Below are 19581 nucleotides of genomic sequence, written 5' to 3' on the forward strand. Positions count from 1 at the left end.
CTCTGACATCTCTCTTGGGTGCTCCACATCGAGAGGCCCCCAGGGCGCATCTGACCCCCTCCTCCAGTAAACCTAAATTAATTCCTTATTGTGCAACCTGGACAACTGTACATGGCCAATATTCAGGGGTCCCAACAAACTGCCTTGTAAATTGGAGGCCAGAGCCTGGCTTCCCTGTGTGGTGCTAGGCAAGGCACTGCAGCTTACACATGACACACACATGGCACACACGAGTCACACACGCAGCACACACATGCCCCTGCTGTTCCCACCTGACACTGGGCACTTACCCACACGCCTTCTCCCCCAGACAAAAGAGCAAGGGAGGTGGGAGGGTAAATGGGGGGCATGAGTAACCTCACAGCACCCTAGATGCTAGGGGAACAGGCACCGGTGGGCCAGGTGCGTGTGCACACCTGCCTGGGCATGAGCACAGCTGTGGGGTGTCTACGCAGGGCTCACGCATGCGGCCCAGAAACCTCCTGCGTACTAAGACAGCTCGTTCAATATCTGTAGCATGAGGGGCACTCCTGGAGGGGTCTTGGGCAATTCTCGACCTAAATGGCTATTGGCAGACTCTCCTCTCCCTGCGGGCCGGGAGGAGTCACAGAATGACTTTGTAACAGTGCGTTCTCCCTGCGTTTACCCCAGTGGGTTCTACAGGCTGGGCCTTGTCAAAGCGAAATGGGCAGGTGCTGGGCACTGGTGACAAGGCGGTGGCAGCACTTGGCCACACTCAGCCTCTGGGGGCCCCAGAGGTGCATATGTCGTGGTCCTCCCCTTATGAGCGAGGAGGCAACAGGGCTGCGTGCAACTTGAGTGCCAGGGAACTGGGAGAGTGGGGCTCACGTGGCACGTCTGCCCACCTCTGCTGAAGCCTGGATCCACACAAAGCCTCTCAGGGTTAGAGCTTGCTGGGGCCCCACCAGGGATGTGAGACAGAGAGAGAAGGTGTGTGTGCGCGCATGCGTGTGAGACTCAGTGTGCCTGGTTGTGCACATGTGACTGCGTACGTATGAAACACAGACAGGCGACGGTTCACAGGAACTTCTGTGGCACACTTGAGCCAGGGGAGCCCCCTGCTTCTCACTGTACAAAGACCTCACACTCTCATCCGAGACCAGAAAGCTATGGATGGGGTTGGTGGCTCCTCCAGGAGCTAAGCTCCACCTCCCACTCCTCAGTCTGACCCTGGCCTCCCTCCCCAGCCCTCCCCAGCCCTCCCTCTTTCGGTTTTTTGTTTGTTTGTTTGTTTTTTCCTATCCCCACACTCCTCTCCTGTGGCCCTGGCTTCAGGCCCCTCCCCAGCAGAAGCTGCAGCAGCCCCAGTGCAGTGGTGGGAGGGGCCTGGGCAGACTTGGCAGTGCCCACTGTCCTATGCCCCTTGCCTGGCGCCCCAGCCTGGCCCCTCATGCCCACCCCATGCTGGGTAGGGAGGCCCCATTGTGAGCCTGTCGCTGCTGCCGCCAGAGGCCACCGGGGCCCAGCTCCCGAGAGGATTTTTCTCAGGCCTGTTTTAGTGACTTCCTCTGAACTTCTTGCGGCTGGCTGCACCGTGGGATTGCAGAAAGCCCCGAGAGCCCCGGGGAAGCGGGCATCGAATCACAAGCAATGGCACTTCCAGCACATCCAATCAGTTTTGTTGTTCGTAAGAAATGGAAACAGGACATGGCAAGAAAAAGCCAGTTTCAGGAACAGGGCTTCTCCCCTCAGGCTCCGGAAAGGGCAGGGAAAGTCTCGGTTGGCCCATGACTGGGACCCTGGAGTCCAGACCCGAGATCCCCACTCCCGGCCACAGGACATGGTCAACAGGTCCCCGCCTGGCTGCCCCACCTCTGGGAGCCCTCCTGCCACCCTGGCTGGCCTCCTGAAGGCTCTGAGGGAGGTCAGGCCCCAGGAACGAGGGAGGGGCTGCTCCTGAGTCCCCAGGGCCCTGGGCTGAGTGGACCCTGCTAAGCCTCCTTGGCCCTGCCCAGCTTCCTTCACGCAGAGCTGCTGGTGCACGTGCCCCAGAATGAGGCAGGCACTGCCCCACAGAGAAGGCTTGCCCATCCCTTCCCTCTGTGTCCCAGGACAGGGCCTTGGCTGCTGCCCAGGATGTCCTGCAGCAGCCCCTCCCCCAGCCAGCGTGTCCCTCAGTGCTCTCCAGCAGGCACAAGACCAGAGAGCCACATGCTCTGTGCTCACCCTGCACACCTACCCACACACCTCCCCCCAGACCTCCTGGTCCTCGAGTCTTTGCTTCCCACAGGCCCCTACCTGGTCATCCAGGCCAGCTGCCATGGCCCAGGAACCTGCATCCATCCTTCCCTTGGCCACAGTGACACCCAAGACAGTGCTCACAGCTCATCCCTGCCCTCAGGGCCCCTGAGGGGTCACCAGTGCCACAGCCAGTCATGTCATGTTGCACTGACTTTCCCAGCCAACCACCTGGGGGCCAGGGCTAGAGTTTTTCCTCCATTGTCCACGAATCATGGCTATCACTGTTGCATGGGTTCCTGGAGATCTGGACCCCCTGCCACATGATGTACTAAGCATGACATCACGAATGAAGCTGATGAGCATCATTTTCTACAGACCAGGAGTGTCCCAGAGCACTGGATTGCAAGAGTAGCAAGAAAGTACCAGTGGCTGGAGCACTGCTGTCTCTCACAGTGACTGGGTGGGCCCCTCTACACTGAGGTGGTTGGGAAGGACACGCTTCCTAGACACACAGCACACACCTAGTGCCAGAGGATGTGGCGACTTGGTTCGGTCAAGGTACCGCATCTGGCAGTGCAGTTTCCATGTGGGCTGACTCTGGGTTGGGTTGGGTTCGTCCGTCACCATCGGCCATGGTGCTGCTGGGTTTTGTGGACCATGTGGGTGAAGAGAGTGGGAACAGTGGGGACAGTGGGATTGGCCATGCCTGTATCTTTTGAGTCTTCGGGGATGGTCCTAATTTCTGCAGATGCTCAGGATGTGTGGAATGACTCTCTTGGTCAGGGTCTTAGAAGCTTCCACTTATTTGTTTGGGTTTTTTTCCTGCCCAAATGGCTCATAATCATTAGGTCAAGGAACCAATGGGTGGGCTCTGCCAGCTGCAGAGTACACGCAGCTCCTTCCCTTGGGCACGAGAGGCTGAGGGTCCCAGGACCACTGCAGGGCGGGCTTGTCCCCAGGTCTCCGGGAGCCCTTACTCTGCCCACGGTGGTGTTCTGGGTCCCCTGATGTCACTGCCAGCTCAGAGCCTGCACCCACAGCTCTCAAAAGATTGGGAGAGTCTCCTGCCCAGCGTATTGTTTCTCTGCCTGGACACTGACTTCTGCCCTTTCAGGCCAGCTGCTCCTCACACGGCAGAAAGATCAGGAGAACCTGCACTTCCCAGAGGGCCAGAGGGCTCCAGGGGGCACCAGGGAGGGCGGCACCAGTGACGGGCACACCTGGGCCAAGGGAACTTTGGGCACCCAGGCTCTGGGCCACTCAGAAACTGCCAGGCAGGCACCCGTGTGGACCAGAACTGTGTGCCTGCCTGGCCAGCCTAACCTTGCCGCTTTTACAGGGAGGCACATGGGAGCCCCTCAGAACCTGCCACGGCCCTGCAAGGAGAGCATTCCCCTGGGGCAGGAGGCAGCGGCTCTCAGCCAGGCACTGACTGCCCAAGGTCACAGAGCCAGGACAGGGTGTGGGCGGGGCCCTCCCTCCCCCCAGCTCTGGTGCCAAGCTCTTCCCAGTGTCTTGTGCCCCACGTCCCAGCAGCCGTGTGCGGGGCAGTCATGACCAAGTGCGGCACCCAGTGCCCTGGCCCTAAGCCCACTCTGTAAGCTGCTGCCTCACGACCCTGCAAGGAGCTTCCTCCTACAGAGCCCCTGTCCTTATCTGCCAGTGAGGCCAGGCCTGGGGCTCAGGGGGCGGCGGGGAGGGAAGGGGAGCTAAGCCCTGTGAGGAGCTAAGCCGTTGCACACAAGCATGCATCCTGCCCATCGAGCGCTTGGAGAGCACAGTTAACAGAAAGACCCAACTCCGTAGAATATGGAGTTTTATTCTGAGCCAGTATGAGTGACCGCGGCCCGGAAAAAAGTGCACACACCCAGGGAGCCCTGAGTGGGTGGTCCTGAGGCAGCCAGAGCCCAGCTCTGCTTCCTACGAGCTTTACTGTGACAGAATTTCAGGCAGTCATAATTCAAGGAGCTTCTACATCGGTTTAGCACAGAAAGGCAGAGTGTCTTGAAGCAGTGGGGGGACAGGTCATCAGTGGAGCCAGAGATTCTTTCATTTGCAATGAGTTAAAGAAGTAAAGCTTTTTCTATGAATGTGGAGTCATCAGAAAGGAAAGTTTTAAGTTAAGATTAAGAAGTCTTTTAACCGATACACTGGGTCACAGTGGCTTGTGGGGTGCGTGACTTGACCCTGGTCTGGCGGCCTTCGGTCCTGTTTATAATTTGTGTTGGGGTCACAGTCTTCTGATCGCTAGGTTAACGTCAGTACTGGTCGGCCCTGCCTGAACTCCCACAGGGAACTGGGAGAGCGAGGCATGTCTGCCCTCCCGTCCCATCATGACTGGGAACTCAGTTTTTCCGGTTTCTCGGGAGTCCCTTTGGCCAAGAGGGGGTCTGTTCAGTGGGTTGGGGGGCTTAGGGTTTTATTTTTATTTTACAGCACGCAGCACTTTTGCACACTGACGGTGTGGCCTGCACAGTTCTGGGCACATGTCCACAGATGTGTGGCATGCCTGCGTCACAGAGAATGCACGCCTCTGGCGTGAGAATGAGGCTGTGTGTGATGTGTGGGAATGCTCGGCCCCGGGCCTGCCGCAGCCAGGTCCCTGCAGTGGGTCCTCACGCCCGGAGACCAGGGATGGTGCCCACAGTGGGAACCTGGGCTGACCGGCTGCCCCCAGGACCCACGTCTGCAATTGCCCCACTGAAGCCCAGACAGACCCCCCACACGGCCTCCCCTCCGAGCACAGGACCCTCAGCAGGTCAGGGTGGTGGTGGAAGGATCTCCCGGCCCCTCCAGCCAGCCCCTGAGATGCTGCTGGAGAAACAGCTGTGACAGGCAGCTCCGGGAGCGCCAGCTCAGTTACGGCTTATGTGCAGCCCCCCAGCCAGCTGGCTTTCAGGAAAAGACCGACTTTGTACATAAAATTTATCACTGTAACAATGGCTCCTGTAGAGAGAGGAGGACGTTCACAGCCTCTCGGAGGTCATGAATAATGGAGGAGAAGGAAAGGGGCCGCTTTGGTTAGTGTTCCGAGGGGCCCAGAGGCCCCCATTATCTCGGCTGATGGGAGCAGCAGGGGCCCCAGCAGCTATGGCTCTCACTCGCGGAGACCAGTGTGTCATCACCCAGGCCCCCGCCACACTCGGGGCTAGGGGGAGTGTCCATGCTTCCTGTATTCTTAATAAGGGCTCTGACTTGGTGACGGGGTGACCGTACATGGCCCTGTCAAAAGGCCCTGCCTCAGTCCGAGAATGACAAGCTACAGGCTCTCCGGTAGGGGCCTGGACCTCCCACTCCGGGCTGTGACCTGGGGCAGGACTCCAGCTGCATCCACAAGCCGGAAGAGCAGCATATCTCCAGGCAGCCACATGTCAGGGGCCAGTGAGCAGACACTGGAGCCAGAGCGTCACAGGTCACCCCCACACACCCAGAGTCTTCTCCCCCGTCCTCCTACCTCCCTCCCCACCTGAGGTCTGTGGGGCCCTGAAGAGTCCCCAAAGGCAAAAATCCTTCTTTGCTTGCCTCCAGTGACGGGGAACTCACTACCTCACTGTCAGTTGTTCCTCCTGTGGGCAGCTCTGCCTGGTGGGAGGTTCTCCCCACTAGCCCCTGCACAGAGCAGCCTGTGCCTGAGGAGCCCCAGCCCAGATTCCAGCTCTCACCCAGAGCATGCGTCAGCCCCTCTAATCCCAAACCCACACTCCTCCCTCATTTCCCCCATTTCCTCTCCTCCTCTCCTGGACTCCACCCTCAGGCTTCACTCCCATCAACCCCCAGGGTGCCCGGGCCGAGCCTACCTGTGACCACCACGTGGCAAATCCTGTGGGGACCTCACTCCTTGTCCATCCTGACCTAGCACTGGCTGAGTGTGCCAGCAGCAAAGACCTGCTCATGTGGCCTCCGCTGGCCCTGGACTCACCCGCCACCCCAACCCCTGCCTGCCCTCTCCCACCCCCATGCCTTCTCTCCAGGGCCCCCTCATGATGATCACAGCTTATGGGGCCTCTCATGACCCCATCAGCCACCATCCCCACTCAGCTGGAGACCCTCGACCAAGCCCTGTCAGCGGGTTTCCAGCGGTCATGAAGCAGCTGACTACCCACAGCAGAGACGAGCACTGCGAAGACGTGTTCCCACTGCAGCAGAGGGAGCTGGGCTCAGGACAGCCTCAGCTGGGCTCTCCCCCTGCAGCCAGAGGGAGCTGGGCTCAGGACGGCCTCAGCTGGGCTCTCCCCCTGCAGCCAGAAGGAGCTGGGCTCAGGACGGCCTCAGCTGGGCTCTCCCCCTGCAGCCAGAGGGAGCTGGGCTCAGGACGGCCTCAGCTGGGCTCTCCCCCTGCAGCCAGAGGGAGCTGGGCTCAGGACGGCCTCAGCTGGGCTCTCCCCCTGCAGCCAGAGGGAGCTGGGCTCAGGACGGCCTCAGCTGGGCTCTCCCCCTGCAGCCAGAGGGAGCTGGGCTCAGGACGGCCTCAGCTGGGCTCTCCCCCTGCAGCCAGAGGGAGCTGGGCTCAGGACGGCCTCAGCTGGGCTCTCCCCCTGCAGCCAGAGGGAGCTGGGCTCAGGACGGCCTCAGCTGGGCTCTCCCCCTGCAGCCAGAGGGAGCTGGGCTCAGGACGGCCTCAGCTGGGCTCTCCCCCTGCAGCCAGAGGGAGCTGGGCTCAGGACGGCCTCAGCTGGGCTTTCCCCTGCAGCCAGAAGGAGCTGGGCTCAGGACGGCCTCAGCTGGGCTCTCCCCTGCGGCCAGAGGGAGCTGGGCTCAGGACGGCCTCAGCTGGGCTTTCCCCTGCAGCCAGAGGGAGCTGGGCTCAGGACAGCCTCAGCTGGGCTTTCCCCTGCGGCCAGAGGGAGCTGGGCTCAGGACGGCCTCAGCTGACAGGGGTGCAGCCCTGAGCCCTGGAGACGCCTGGAGAACCTTTGGACCCATTTCCAGCACAAGCCCTGGTGCTTCAGTCAGCACAGCCTGCACGAATTTCCCCCTAGGCTGTATGCCAGACAGGGGAAGGGCCAGCCTCCAGGCCTCTGAGCAAGAGCGCCATGGCCCACTCTCACCCGCGGGCCAATGCTGGCCTCTCTTATGCCTGGGGTCCTTCTGCTTCAACCAGCTGTGGACCCCATCCCCATCTCCCGGACCCACCGGCCCTTTCTTCTCTGGCCTAGGTCAGTCTAGATACTCCACACCCTCCAGTCCCACCCAATCCCTGCCTGGAACCACTTATGAGGCCATGCTGAGGCCCAGGGCTCTCCACATTCCAACCAGACCATGGTCCAGAGAGGGCTGGGAGTCTGGGCCAGCACCACATGGCCATGACCGGAGTAGCCACAATCACCAGCCCTGCAGTCTCCACTCCCACGTGCCACCCCACCCCACCCCAGCCACCTTCCAGGACCACCCCAAGGAAAACAGCCCAGACCAGCCAGCTCGCTGGACTTTCCCAGCACTCAGGAGTGCCCGGTCATCGGACATGCTCCACCCTCCCGCTGAATGACAGCTGGCCTCCGATGCTGTGTCGCCGGGGCACTGCCCAGGGTGGGCGCACCACAAACACCTGGGGAGGGTGGGGTATCCCATCATTCCCAGCTCACGGGGAGAGATGAAGGTGTGGCGGGGATCACCTGGCTGAACAGTGACAGAGCCAGGCCCAAACCTGGGCACCACGTCCTTGGCACCACTGCCTGTGGGCACATGGGCCCACCTGCTGGCTGCGGGCAGGACTGACACAGCCGAGCTCCTCCCTGGCACTGCCTGGCACAGGCACCGGGGACCCCCTGTGGACCCGGCAGCTCAGCACTCCCCTGGGCTGGCCTTATCTCGCCTTGCAGAGCCCAGGCTGGAGTGAGGCGCAGTGGACGGAGGCGAGGAGGGTGCAGCCGAGCCCTATCAGATAAGGCCAGGAATACGACCCTGCTGGGACCTGAGCCCCAAGCCGAGCCATCAGCTCGCTAATAAATTACACGGAGCCGGTGTCCACAGGAGCGGCCCACATCGCCTTTCCAGGGAGCACAGAGAGGGGGCAGCACCCGAGGTCTGTGGGCTGGCCGTTCCCTCCCTTCTGTCAACGAGAAGGGTCAGGAAGGAGCTGTCCTGGAGGCCCCCGACCTCAGGCAGTGCAGCCTGACCTCTTAAATCCAGGAGGAGCAGCTCCAGCCCTGGGAAGCCAAGGAGAGGTTCCCAGATTGGGCACAGGCGGGAGAGGGGTGTTGTCTGGCTCCAGGACCTCTCTCTTCCCAGGAAGCCAGGCTGCCAGCAGGACCATCCAGCCTTCCTCAGTGCTGTCCCTGGAACAAGGGTCAGTGCGCCACGGCCCTCCTGCCAATCTGGCCCGCCCCGTTTGTGTAAACACAGAGCGCACCGTATGCCATATTCCCCTCTACAAGAAAAGTTTGCTCTCCCCGCCCTGTACTGAAGACAGCGGCAAAGGGAGTGCCAGTCCCCTGAACCCCGCCCCGATGGCCGCATTGTGCATGCTCAGATGGTGGGTTCCAGGCCACTGTGCCCAGGCAGCCTCTGTGCACACTGTCCCCCAGCCTGGCACACCCTGGGCTCCCGGGGGTCCTGTAGCTTGACCCAAGGGAGATGCACCCCCACTCCTAAGAGAGCAGCATGGGTCTCTCCACACCTCCTCCAGCAGTCCCCTCAAATAGGTCAAAGTCCTGCAAACCAGGTAGGGGTCTGCCCACATGTGGTGGTGCCCTCACCAGCCTCTTTCAGGCCTGCCTTTACGTGCACCAGCAGACGGGGGGCTGGCAAGGACGGGCCGCCAAGCCTGAGCCGGGCTGCCACCTCCGGGCTGTGTGACTTTGGACAGGGTGCCTCAACTCTCTGAGCTGCACTTTCACCTACAAATAAGGGGCAGACTCAGCAGCTGCCAGGCAGGGCGGTTGGACACCCACCCGGGACAGACCCTGAGAAAGGGTGATCCCTCGCCCCTGCCATCCCTCACTGACCCAGACATTGCCCCCTCCTGCCCGGGCAATATCGAGGCTCGGCCAGTGTGCCCCAAAACAGCAGCTTGGGACCCATTCTTTGCCTCTCCCTCTGGCAACCCCAGGTCAGGACTCACAGGGGCACAGGGGCCAGGGCAGGGCGGGGCGGGCACCCTCTCTACTGTGGAGGCCCCATGCCAGGTCAGGGTCTTACTGGAGGCTGGACTCTGTGATCACCTCACCTCCCACAGCCCCACAGTGCCCTCCCTCTCCCACTCCGCCCTGAATTCCAATCCATCGGTTTTTCCAAGAGCTGCGCAGCTCCGGAACTGGCCTGGGAGAGGGGCACATTTGGGCCAGGAGGGGCGGGAAGAGCATCAAACTCTGGTCTCATCTGAAATCCTGGTCTGTTGTCTACCGGGGGCCTGGGAAACAGCCACCCCCTTCTGCTCCGGGGCCAGCGGCCTGTCCTCAGGGTCACTGCTATTTCTGCCAAAGGGGAGAGGTAATTATAGCCCGGCTGCTGCCAGCTGGCCCGGCTTTGCAATCCAGCAGAGAGAGCTGGAGACGGAACGAAGGCCACAACAGACCCGGCCCTGCCGGCGGGCGGTGGCGCCTCCAGACCAGAGCCCTCGGGAAGGAGGCCTGGGCAGGCCTGGCCCGTTCACCTGTGTGCCCTACAGTTCTGCCTGAGGCTCAGCTCTCAAGGGCCTGGGAGGGGTGCTGCCAGCCAAGAGGGTCCAGGACCTCACTGGACTGTGCCCCACAGGGAGAGCCTGAAGAGCCTGTTTCTGTCCCTCAGGGAGCCAGGAGGGAGCCAGGTGAGTTCCAGCCCCAGGGAGAGGGGGCTCACTTCCCGCTTGGGTGTGAAGCTGCCAGAGCAGAGATTGCCAAGGGCAGGCGCAGGTGGGGAATCTGCCCCAGTTGGGCAGCAGGTGCGGGCAGAGACTGGGCAAGAGCACACACCGATGACCCTGAGTGACCTGGACAAGCTCCAGGGTGGCCACCCTCCCCTCTTCTCCTGGGACTGATGGTTTCCCTAAAATGGAGACAGTCCCAGGCCAGCCCCGTGTCCCCACTGAGGCCAGGCCGCCCCTGGGGGAAGCAGTGAACGTGGCCAATTCAAACGTAGCAGCAGGGCTGTGGGTCTCCAGCCACACAGAAGCCTCCAAAGGGTACCTGATGTTGAGCGAAACAGCCTGGGCAGGGGGAGAAGGGGCTGCACTCTTAGGGGAATGCAGGGAGCCGTGTCAGGCACGAACCCAGCCAGCCTTCCGAGAAGGGCCTTCGTGGGGGGCTTCCTCCGAGGGCAAGTCTACGCAGGCCCAGCCCAGCAGGAATGGGTTCGTTACTCCAGTAACTGGAGCCTAGTTCTCAGCATTTGGGAATCCCTGAGAACTGGCTCTTTTCTGAGCCGAGTCGGAAGGAATCCCTGTCCTGCCCTGTGTGGCCATAGCACTCCCACCTAGCACTGGATGCCATTTCTTGGGCACCTACTGAGCTTTTGCAGTGCCCTGGACAGTTGGCAAACAACCCCCATTCCACATATGGGAGGGAGAGCCTGGGAGGTCCCTGCCTTGTCTGTCCAGGGCTCTCGAGGCCTAGGGTGGCCCCTGCACCCAGCAGGTGAGCAGCCGTCACCCGGTGGTGCTGCCACCCCGAGCCCTAAGTGCACCTCCGATGTGAGGGCCCATCTAGGCACGGAGAGGGGCCTCACGGGGCCACCAGGCAGCTCCTGCTCCTGTTCCTACCTGGTAGGGCCTGCAGGCACCTGAGCAAGCCTAGCTGGCCGTCAGCCCAGCCAGGGGCCTCCCCACAAGTTCTCCCTCTTACTTAAGTCGAGAACCCATGTTGTCTGGGGAGCTGACAGCATGGTTCCAGTGGTGAGCATTGGGCTGGGAGCCACGGCTTTTCCCAGGAGCCCAGCTGCCCCGCCTGGCCGTGCTCTGCCTCCGCCCTGCAGAGGAAAGGCCAGCAAGGCAGTGTCCACGGTCCCAGTCCTCTTCCACTAGGAGAAGGCACAGCCTGCATCTGCAGCCCCAGGGCCACTGGGTTAGGCCTGTGGCCAAACTACCAAGGTGCCGGGAGACTGAGGAGGCCCAGCGCCACCTGGGGCCACCAAGCCCTTGGTTGACGGCCTCCCCATGGACCGGGCTGTCCCGAGAGCAGCAAGTCGGCCAGGGCCCCCAGGGCCGCTGAGGCCACTGCTCTGTGTCACCGTAATGGAAACTTCTCAGCTGGTTGTGAGCTGCAACAGCTCTGGTTCACACCCTGCGACAGCAAGGCTCTGACCGCCAGTGGATCTCAGGGCCGGTCAGGCGGGTGAGCCACCCCAGAGGTACAGCACCAGCAGGAGCCCAGGTGGGCAGGGGCAGAGAGAGAGAAAGAGAGAGAGACAGCGTGTGTGTGTATGTATGCGTGTGTGTAAGTGGTGGGTTTGGGGGCTGCGAGTCTCCAGCTTCTCCCAGGAAGGTCTCTGGCTTCCCAGGAGCCTGGCCACCTGTCTCTAGCCCCCAGGTGAGTTGCCCTGGGGGAGGCTGCACCTGCAACAGAGAGGCAGGAAGCCCAGCCTCGGCCTGCGCTCGCTCAGGCCCCAGGACCCTCTGCCCCGGAAGGCTGTGAGGCTGCCGTGTGAATGGGCGCAGTGCCAGGTGAGGGGTGAGCCGGGAGTGTGGGGCCGCATGCTCAGAGCCGAGGAAGGGCCCTCCCCGTGTGGCGTGGGTGGTGTCGGGATTTCTCACGAGCCAGCTGCTGCATGGGGGACCCTGGCCACCCCGAGGAACCCTCAGGGAGGACAGAGAAACATCAGGAGGTGGGCTGTGGGTGAAAGGGCGGGCGGCGTGGGGCAGGCAGAGGCAGCAGCCTGGGAGGAGGCGGGAAGCCGGTGGGCGGCGTCCTGGAGGACGGGACAGGAGCGGGAGGGAGCAGCAGTGGCTAGGCCCCAGAGCCTGGTGTTTTCCAAGCCACTGAACCAGGCGAGAACCACTGGCCGGCCCCCATGCCCCACTGCAGGCTGATCTCGAGGCGGGGGGGACTCAGCGCTGCCAGGGCCGCTGGGCTCCGTCAGTGCCCTCTTGTCTCTCAACAGCTTCAAGATGAGGTGGGGTCTTTGGGGTACTGGGCTAGACCCCCAAAGACTGCTGGAGGGTCACAGCCCAGACCAAGGTCCTGAGCCTCGGCCCTCACGGCCCCACCTCCCACCAGCAGCACGGGTGGGTCACGCCCACAACTGGGAGCTCCGGGCCCTGACTCCAGCCTCTGTTCCAACCCAAGCTCTGAAATCTGGCAGGCTGTTCTCCCTTTCTGGGCCTCAGTTTCCCCTCCCCCAGGAAGCTTGGTGCCCTCTCTCAGTAGAGGAGCTGGTAGGAACCCCCCAGCCCCCCAGCACCAAGGGAGTCACCATGGGGGTCCTGTGCCCAGAGTGGGGGTAGAGTCCCCTCAGGTGGACACACCCTCCCCAGCCGCGGGCCTAGCAGGACACTTGCAGGTCCAGGCTCTGAAGCTATTTTCCGCCCTTTATCTCCCATCTGTCACGAGGCCTCCAGTTACACACTGTCCCTGCCAGAGGCCCCGGGCCTCCCCGCCCCCACCTGCCGAGCATGCCAGAGCCGCTCCTCCCCTGCTTCCGGTGGGGAAAATGAGGCCCAGGGAGGTCACACCACTTACCCAAGGTCACAGAGCCAAAGAAGGACAGAGCCCCGGACTTGAGCCGGGCCTCCCTTCCAGAAGGGGAAGCATGAAGCCCAGTTAGGGAGGGGAAGACAGGGCTCAGGGAGGCTGCCCGGGAGCAGAGCGTGGCCCAGGGGAAGGCGCATCTCTGGAGAGGGCCCCAGGGATCCCGGAGGGGAGGTGTCATCCCATAGGAAGTCCTGACTGTCCAGACACGGCCAGAGCTACCTGAGCTCTGTTCCTGGGCACATCTCCTCCCCGAGTGATGCCAACAGTGGCTGATGGCACAGAGCACAGGCATGGTGCGGACTCGTCTGTACGCTGACTCCCACCCTCACGCGAGCCCGCAGATGCTGCTGCTCTCCTCACCCCCATTTCACAGCTGAGCAGACCAGGGCCCAGGCAGATTAGGAGACTTGCCTAAGGTCACACGTGGTCACACAAGGTGCTCCGGAGCCCGCACCCGAAGAGGGGGAGGTGCTGTCCCATAGGAAGTCCTGATTGTCCACACTCAGCAGAGCTCTGTTCCCCAGAAGGCGAAGTCACATCCTCTCCAAGTTATGCTGCTCAGTGACAGACGGTTAATGCCACAGCCAGGCACCCTCACAAACACATTGCCCATGCATGCACATTCACATACTCACACTCTACACAAACACACACACATATGCAGATATGTTCACACACATGCACATGGGCACATGCATGGACACCCACACATGCACTCACACACACATGCACATTCATATGCATGCACACAAATACAAGTACACATATGCACACACACACACAGATACCCCACACGTGCACACTCAACCCTCTGACACACGTGCTCACTCACACTTGCACACTCACACGTGCACATTCACACATGCATATGCACTCCATTGCATGCAAACACACTTGCACACTCAGGGACATACTCACACATGTGCACACACACATTGTTGTCCCACCATCCCTTGGACAGACCTCAGGCCAGGGAGGGCTGAATAGCGAGAGCTGCTGGCAGAAGCTGGGGGAGACTCCGTCCAGCCCTGCATCCCGGCGTGACTCCGTTGGCCCAAGCCTCTCCAGGCCCGTTTCCTCATGAGGGGTGAACCTGGCTGGGCCCCCTGGAAGGCTGCTGCAGGGCCGTCTGGCGAGGGGGCTGTGGCCCCGGGCACACCAGCCAGCCCCAGGCTGTGCAGTCCCAGGAGATGGCCCCGGATACACAAGCCTCCTTCCGCCGGGCAGTGGAGAGCCCAGGCTCTGGGTCCAAGAGGTCACTGGGGGCTCTGCTCCACCCCCAACCCCACCCCTGGGCTTTAGCAGGGTTTCTGTCCCACCCAGCGTGGAAACTGAGTCAAGGGTATCCAGAGAGCCCTTCCAGCCCCAGCCCTGCTATGGACAGGCGGTCAAGGTTGCCCTTGGGGCATGCCAGGCAGCATCCCCAAAACACCAGGACAGGCCTGGCACTCTGCGGCTTCCCTAACCCTGGGGATCACGCAGAGCCCACATTCCAGGTGACCTGGCCCCAGGAGACGGAGCCCCAGCTCGACTGGGCCTGCGAGCACAACCTCTCCCATGGCCACTCTCTGAGAGCAGGTCCTGAAGATAAGCCGCCCCTCCCTGCCACCCCCCGGATGGCCGGCTCCTGCCACAACCCTATTTGCAATAAAAACCTGATCCTGCGATAGCAGAAAATTGCTGTCTTTTGAAATAATTGAACTCATCCAGACAGCATCCTCCCAGACATCACTAACAGGGCCCTCTGCTTGTCTGCAGGATTTATGCCTGCTCGAGGATGCGGTCGTGGCCACCCTGTTGTCTCCTGTAGAGGACGGCACCCAGCTGCTGGAGACACTGGGTCTCCACACAAACCAGCTCCTCCCACAGGCCTGCCCTGCACCTCTGAGGCACCCACCCCTTTGGGGGACCCTTGGAAGAGTTGTCCTTGAGGACAATGTAGGCCCCTCACTCTCGCCCTCCCCCTTCTCAGCCCTTGGGGGCAGGGTCCTTGGAGGACCAACGGGAGCAGGGAAGCACCTCAGGAAATGCAAACACCTGTGCTGTGAGGGGCAGGGGCCGCAGTGCCCTCCAAGGACCCCAGAGCAGAGGCGAACCTGGGGTGGGGTGAAGGGCAGCAGGAGGCTCCCACACTACCCCCTATCCAGCTGGGAGCAGGGCCGGGAGGACCTGGCCTGGTATCAGCTCCCAGGGAAGCCCCAGCCCCCTCTCGCCTCAGTTTCCCCACCTGCAGTGAGAGAGGCAGGCTCATCACTCCCAGAGCCCTTGAAAGACAGACACTCGGTGCCAGCTCACCTGTATGGATGCCCGGTAGGCTCTGCACCCCTGTGTAGGGAGGAGGAGTGCCCAAAAGTCAAGAACCCCGCCAAGGCTGTGAGAGAAAATCCACACTCGGGGGCTCCACCGGTGAGCAAGAATGAGAGCAAAGCCTTCACCGCCATAGACACAGGGGCGGAGGCAAGGAGGCGCCATTCACAGCCAGGAAGCAACCAGCTCAACAGAGGAGGGCGCAGAGAGACAGAGAGAGAAGTAGAGAGAGAGACAGAATCAGAGAGAGGCAGGGAGACTAAGAGATGGAGACAGAGACAGAGACATAGAAAGATAGAGACAGAATCAGAGAGAGGCAGGGGAACAGAGAGATGGAGACAGAGTGATAGAGACACATAATGGGGGGGAGGGCAGACAGACACAGAGAGAGAGTATGAGCCGTGCTGAGGGGTGGGCCCCCAGGAGCCCAGGGGCATCCCACCAGCACCAGCCCAAAAAGGTGGCATGACCATCTGGGAAGCCTTTCTGTGGGCCCAGCCTCAGAGCCCTGGCAATTCCCAGTCCCCAGCCCCAGGACCTCCCACTACTAAAAGGAGACAAAGCGAAGATGTTTCCTACACCTTGTCCATGGCCTCCAATCACTGCAAATGACAATACTAAAATGCAAACTTCCTGAATACCCGATCATCGAGGGCGACTTTCAACGATGGGACCTCGGCCCCGTGGAATACTATGCAGCCCAGTGGAATATTATGCAGCCATTAAAGATGACAATTACGAAGACTGTGGCAGCAAAGGAAATTGCATGCGATGGCATTTCTGAAGGAACGGGCAGCAGGATTTATCTGCGCTGGGGACACCGCTGAGGGAGAGGGCTGTCTACTCGTCAGCGTGGCCGGCCGCAGGCGCGGGCAGCCAGCCTGGCTTCCGGGGAGGAATTTTCTGCTCTTACTTTCATTCCTCTGAGTGCCACTTGTGCAGTAAATAATAAATAACGTCTTTGCTTATCTTAGGACCATGTTCCAGTAAATGAGGACTGCAGCAGGAGCCTTGAGCCCTGACTCCCGGCCAGAGACACGACATCAGACCAGAAAGAATGAGGAGGCTGCGTGGGGCCCACGGGCGTGCAGGGCAGAGAGGGTAAGGCGGGCCACTGGGACGCAGGTTCTGCAAGCTGGCCTTCCACTGGGGGCTGGAGGGGGCAGGGAGCAGACAAAGGAGGAAAGGCCATCCTCCGCCCCAGGAATCAAGGGGTGATGGGAGGAGGGCAGGGGGATCACTGAGGGCTGGAGGGAGCAGGCGGGGGCAATGGGTGCCTTAAAGGGTTTGGTCTGGCAGACGGGGTTGGAGGCCCCCAGGTGGGGCACACCGCTTGGCAGAGGAAGTGGGAGTCATGGAGGGCTGTGGAAGAGGCAGCCCGGGGAGGAGGGTGTTGGAGGAAAGAAGAGGGTGGAGAGAGGAGGACAGGTCAAGACTGTCACCAAGGGTCAGTGTTAGGGTTAGGGCCCCAGACCTCAGACCCCGAGGCTCCATCCAGCTTCTGAGGCACTGCCAGGCTGGGACAGGCCACAGGCACAGCAGGAGCTGGGCCAGACTCAGCATGGACAGACCTCACGCCCTCGAGGGGCAGCCTCGCCAGATGCCAAGCAGCTGACTGTGTGCATCGAGCAATGCCCCAGCCAGGAACAACCTCAGAGCTGGCCCGGCTCCCAGGGCGCCTCAGTCCCAGTTGTCACCATGTCACAGACAAGGATGCTGAGGTTCACAGCAGCCTGAAACTCCTGCTCCATCTTCCAAACTCAGGCTGGGCCCGTACACGTGAGCAGACCTGCGCAGAAGGGCCCAGGTAGGCGAACGGGCAGGAGCTGCCCCTGCCTGCAGCACGCGAGGCTCGGCCCCAGGGAAAAGGAGGCCGAGGCCACCAACCAGCCCTCCTCACAGCCCTGGCCCAGCCCCTGCCCCATGCCCCAGGGAAAAGGAGGCCGAGGCCACCAACCAGCCCTCCTCACAGCCCTGGCCCGGCCCCTGCCCCATGGAGCTTGCAAACTCTGGCCTCTTAGCCAGAGCCCCTCTGCCAATGCAGCCCCCTCCCGCTGTGCACGTGTCCCGGGGACCCTGAATCCGAGCCTGAATCCGAGACAGCGGGCAGAGGAAGAGAGGCTCAGTGGGGCCTTGCGTGAAGAGACGGGAGCAGGAGGGGCTCCTGTCTTGCCTGGGTCCCTGAGGCTGAGTCTGGCTGCCCGGCAGTGCCTGTCCAGGAGCTGCCCCTCACCCCACAGGAAGTGACAAGCCCAGCATCGCACACCAGCCGGGACAGGGTACAGGTTCCAGGACGGTGCTGCTGGGTCCCACACGGCTCAGACCTGGGTCCCCGTCGGCCTCCTGCCGGGGACTCACCGGTCTGCTTTTCGCCCCTGTCCCAGGAGGACAAGAAGTGCCCCCCATCCATCCTGAAAAGGAGCCGGCCGGAGCATCACCGCCCAGGGGCCGAGCCCCAGAGGACCTCGAGGCGTGTGCGGTTCCAAGAACCCCCAGCGGTGACCGTCCACTGTAAGAGGCACCCGCAGCCAGTGGCTGGAGAGGATGGGGTTGGGCAGAGGGAGGCGGGGACTCCGGCCACACCCACCCAGCTCTGGCAGGGCCCAGGACATGGGGGGCCATGGCCACCTGTCTTCAGTGGCAGAACCCCTGGGCCCGTGGGGTCACCTGGACACACAGTCCTGGTCTGTCAAACGGCAACTGGAGGAAAACATGACAGTGGCTTCTCGAATGACCGTCTTCTTGAGGAAGCATCAGGACCTGGCTGGGCCTGGGTCTCTGACCCATGAATAGTCTCAGGGGTCCCTCGGGGGTGCAGGGTGAGGCGAGAGGGCAGGGACACCCGATGGACTGAGGCAAGTACCTCCCAGCTGACTCTCCGTTCTCCTTCCCAGACATTGCTCACAGGAACACCACGGCCACTGTCAGGGGTGAGTTCCGAGCCCACATGCCTGTACCCCACTGCCCCCTCCTTCGGTGCACCCACCCTCACTCCCTCCCCAAGGGAGGTGTCACAGGGCCAGGGCCTCTGAGGAGTCCCTAGTGGGGGGCTCTTATTGCAAGGAGGCCCCTCGAGGCTAGGGAGGGGCCATGGGCAGGGATCTCCCCATCCCTTCCCCACCAGCCCCAGTCCTCCAGGGAAGGGTGGGGCTGGCTGGCGCTGACCCTGCCTGCCCTCTGGCCGCAGTGCCCGGCAGGCCCAGGCCACACAGCGGCTCCCTGCTCCTGCGGCTGTGCGTGTGCGTCCTTCTCCTGCTGGCCCTGGGCCTGTACTGCGGCCGGGCCAAGCCCGTGGCAACGGCACTGGAGGACCTGTGGGCCCGGCTCCTCAGCCTTGTCCTGCACCTGCAGCACGCGGCCCTCACCTGCTGGCACGGCCTCCTGCGGCTCTGATGGGCAGGACGGGTGGGGCTTCCCGGACAGCTCAAGCACTCCGGGGGCTCTGAGACAGCCTGAGCCCTGGCCCTGCTGCTTGGTGAATCACGAGGGCCAAGAACGGCTGCTGCCTGGGGGCCGACTGGGAAAAGCGGGACCCCATGGCATGAGACTGGACATGGGGGGCACAGCAGGCGGCCCTGCCACACTAGTCAACACAGCCCTCCTGTCTCCTGTGTTGGGTCCATGTGAGATTTATTAGAAAGAGGATTCGACTGCTAACAGTTGGGGCTCCCTAGACTCACCCAAAGGCCCCTCCCTTGTCCCAGCAGGAGCTCCTGCTGCTGCTAGGGCCTGGCCCGGCCATTGCCGTGTGCACCCGCTTGAGGAGGGGGGCACGCTGCCTGTGTTCGAGGGGCTGCTCAGAGGAGGCAAACCCAGCCTTTTGCAATTAGGGCCTGTGGAGAACCCAGACCTCGAAACCCCACAGGAAGGGTTTGGTTGTCAAGGTGGGTCCCTCTGATGTGAGGTGCCATCCTCTGAGCCCAGGTCTGACCCCCTACTCAGTCCCATGAGTCTGGAGAGGCCCCAGGGGACGACCCCTCATCGGGGGCAGCTTCAGGTGTAGAAGTTGAGGGGACAGCAAGGGGCCCAGACACCCCCGGCCTTCAGAACAGCCATCTGTGCCCAGCTCTGCAGGCCGGGGGCACCCAGCCGAGCCCAGGGCCAGCCAGTGCCACCCACCAGCTGGGGCCTGTAGGTCCCGGAGACCGTCTGTGGTTGTGGCTTTGTCACCAGATTGCAGAGCTGAAGGGAGCCCTGTGGGTGACAAACACTAGGGGCCCCTCCAGACCCTACATGGGGGGAGGGCCGAACAAAGCAGGGAGGCCCACGGTTAGGGACCAGGCAGAACTGCCCAGGAGAGACACAGGGACAATCAGACCAGGGTCCTCGAGGCTCGCCTGAGAGGGAAGGGCACGGCTGACGACCTGTCTGGTGGTTCCTCTCTGTCCCACCACTTAACTGGGAGACACTGCTCTATTAAAACACACCGTGGCTTCCTTCCGTCCTGGCGTTTTTATAGAAACAAGAGAAA

The 19581-nt window shown here is 62.0% G+C and overlaps 1 protein-coding gene across 10 annotated transcripts; it reads left to right on the forward strand.

Moving 5' to 3' along the window:
• Positions 1-9711: 9711 nt before the first annotated feature.
• C7H14orf180 (chromosome 7 C14orf180 homolog) lies at positions 9712-19550 on the forward strand. Of its 10 annotated transcripts, none has more exons than XM_005562337.4 (7): positions 9712-9946; positions 16085-16211; positions 16875-16917; positions 17319-17389; positions 17495-17621; positions 18005-18040; positions 18298-19550. In XM_005562337.4, exons 2-7 carry the CDS (start codon positions 16101-16103, stop codon positions 18501-18503), a joined length of 594 nt encoding a protein of 197 aa, XP_005562394.3. In that variant the 5' UTR covers positions 9712-9946; positions 16085-16100; the 3' UTR covers positions 18504-19550. The 10 variants fall into 10 exon arrangements, with proteins under 10 accessions (XP_005562394.3, XP_065374621.1, XP_005562398.3 ...); XM_005562339.4 differs by lacking the exon at positions 9712-9946 and adding an exon at positions 11122-11486; XM_005562340.4 differs by lacking the exon at positions 9712-9946 and adding an exon at positions 11122-11463.
• Positions 19551-19581: the final 31 nt, after the last annotated feature.

Source organism: Macaca fascicularis, chromosome 7 (assembly GCF_037993035.2).
Source record: "Macaca fascicularis isolate 582-1 chromosome 7, T2T-MFA8v1.1".
Classification (NCBI taxonomy): domain Eukaryota; kingdom Metazoa; phylum Chordata; class Mammalia; order Primates; family Cercopithecidae; genus Macaca; species Macaca fascicularis.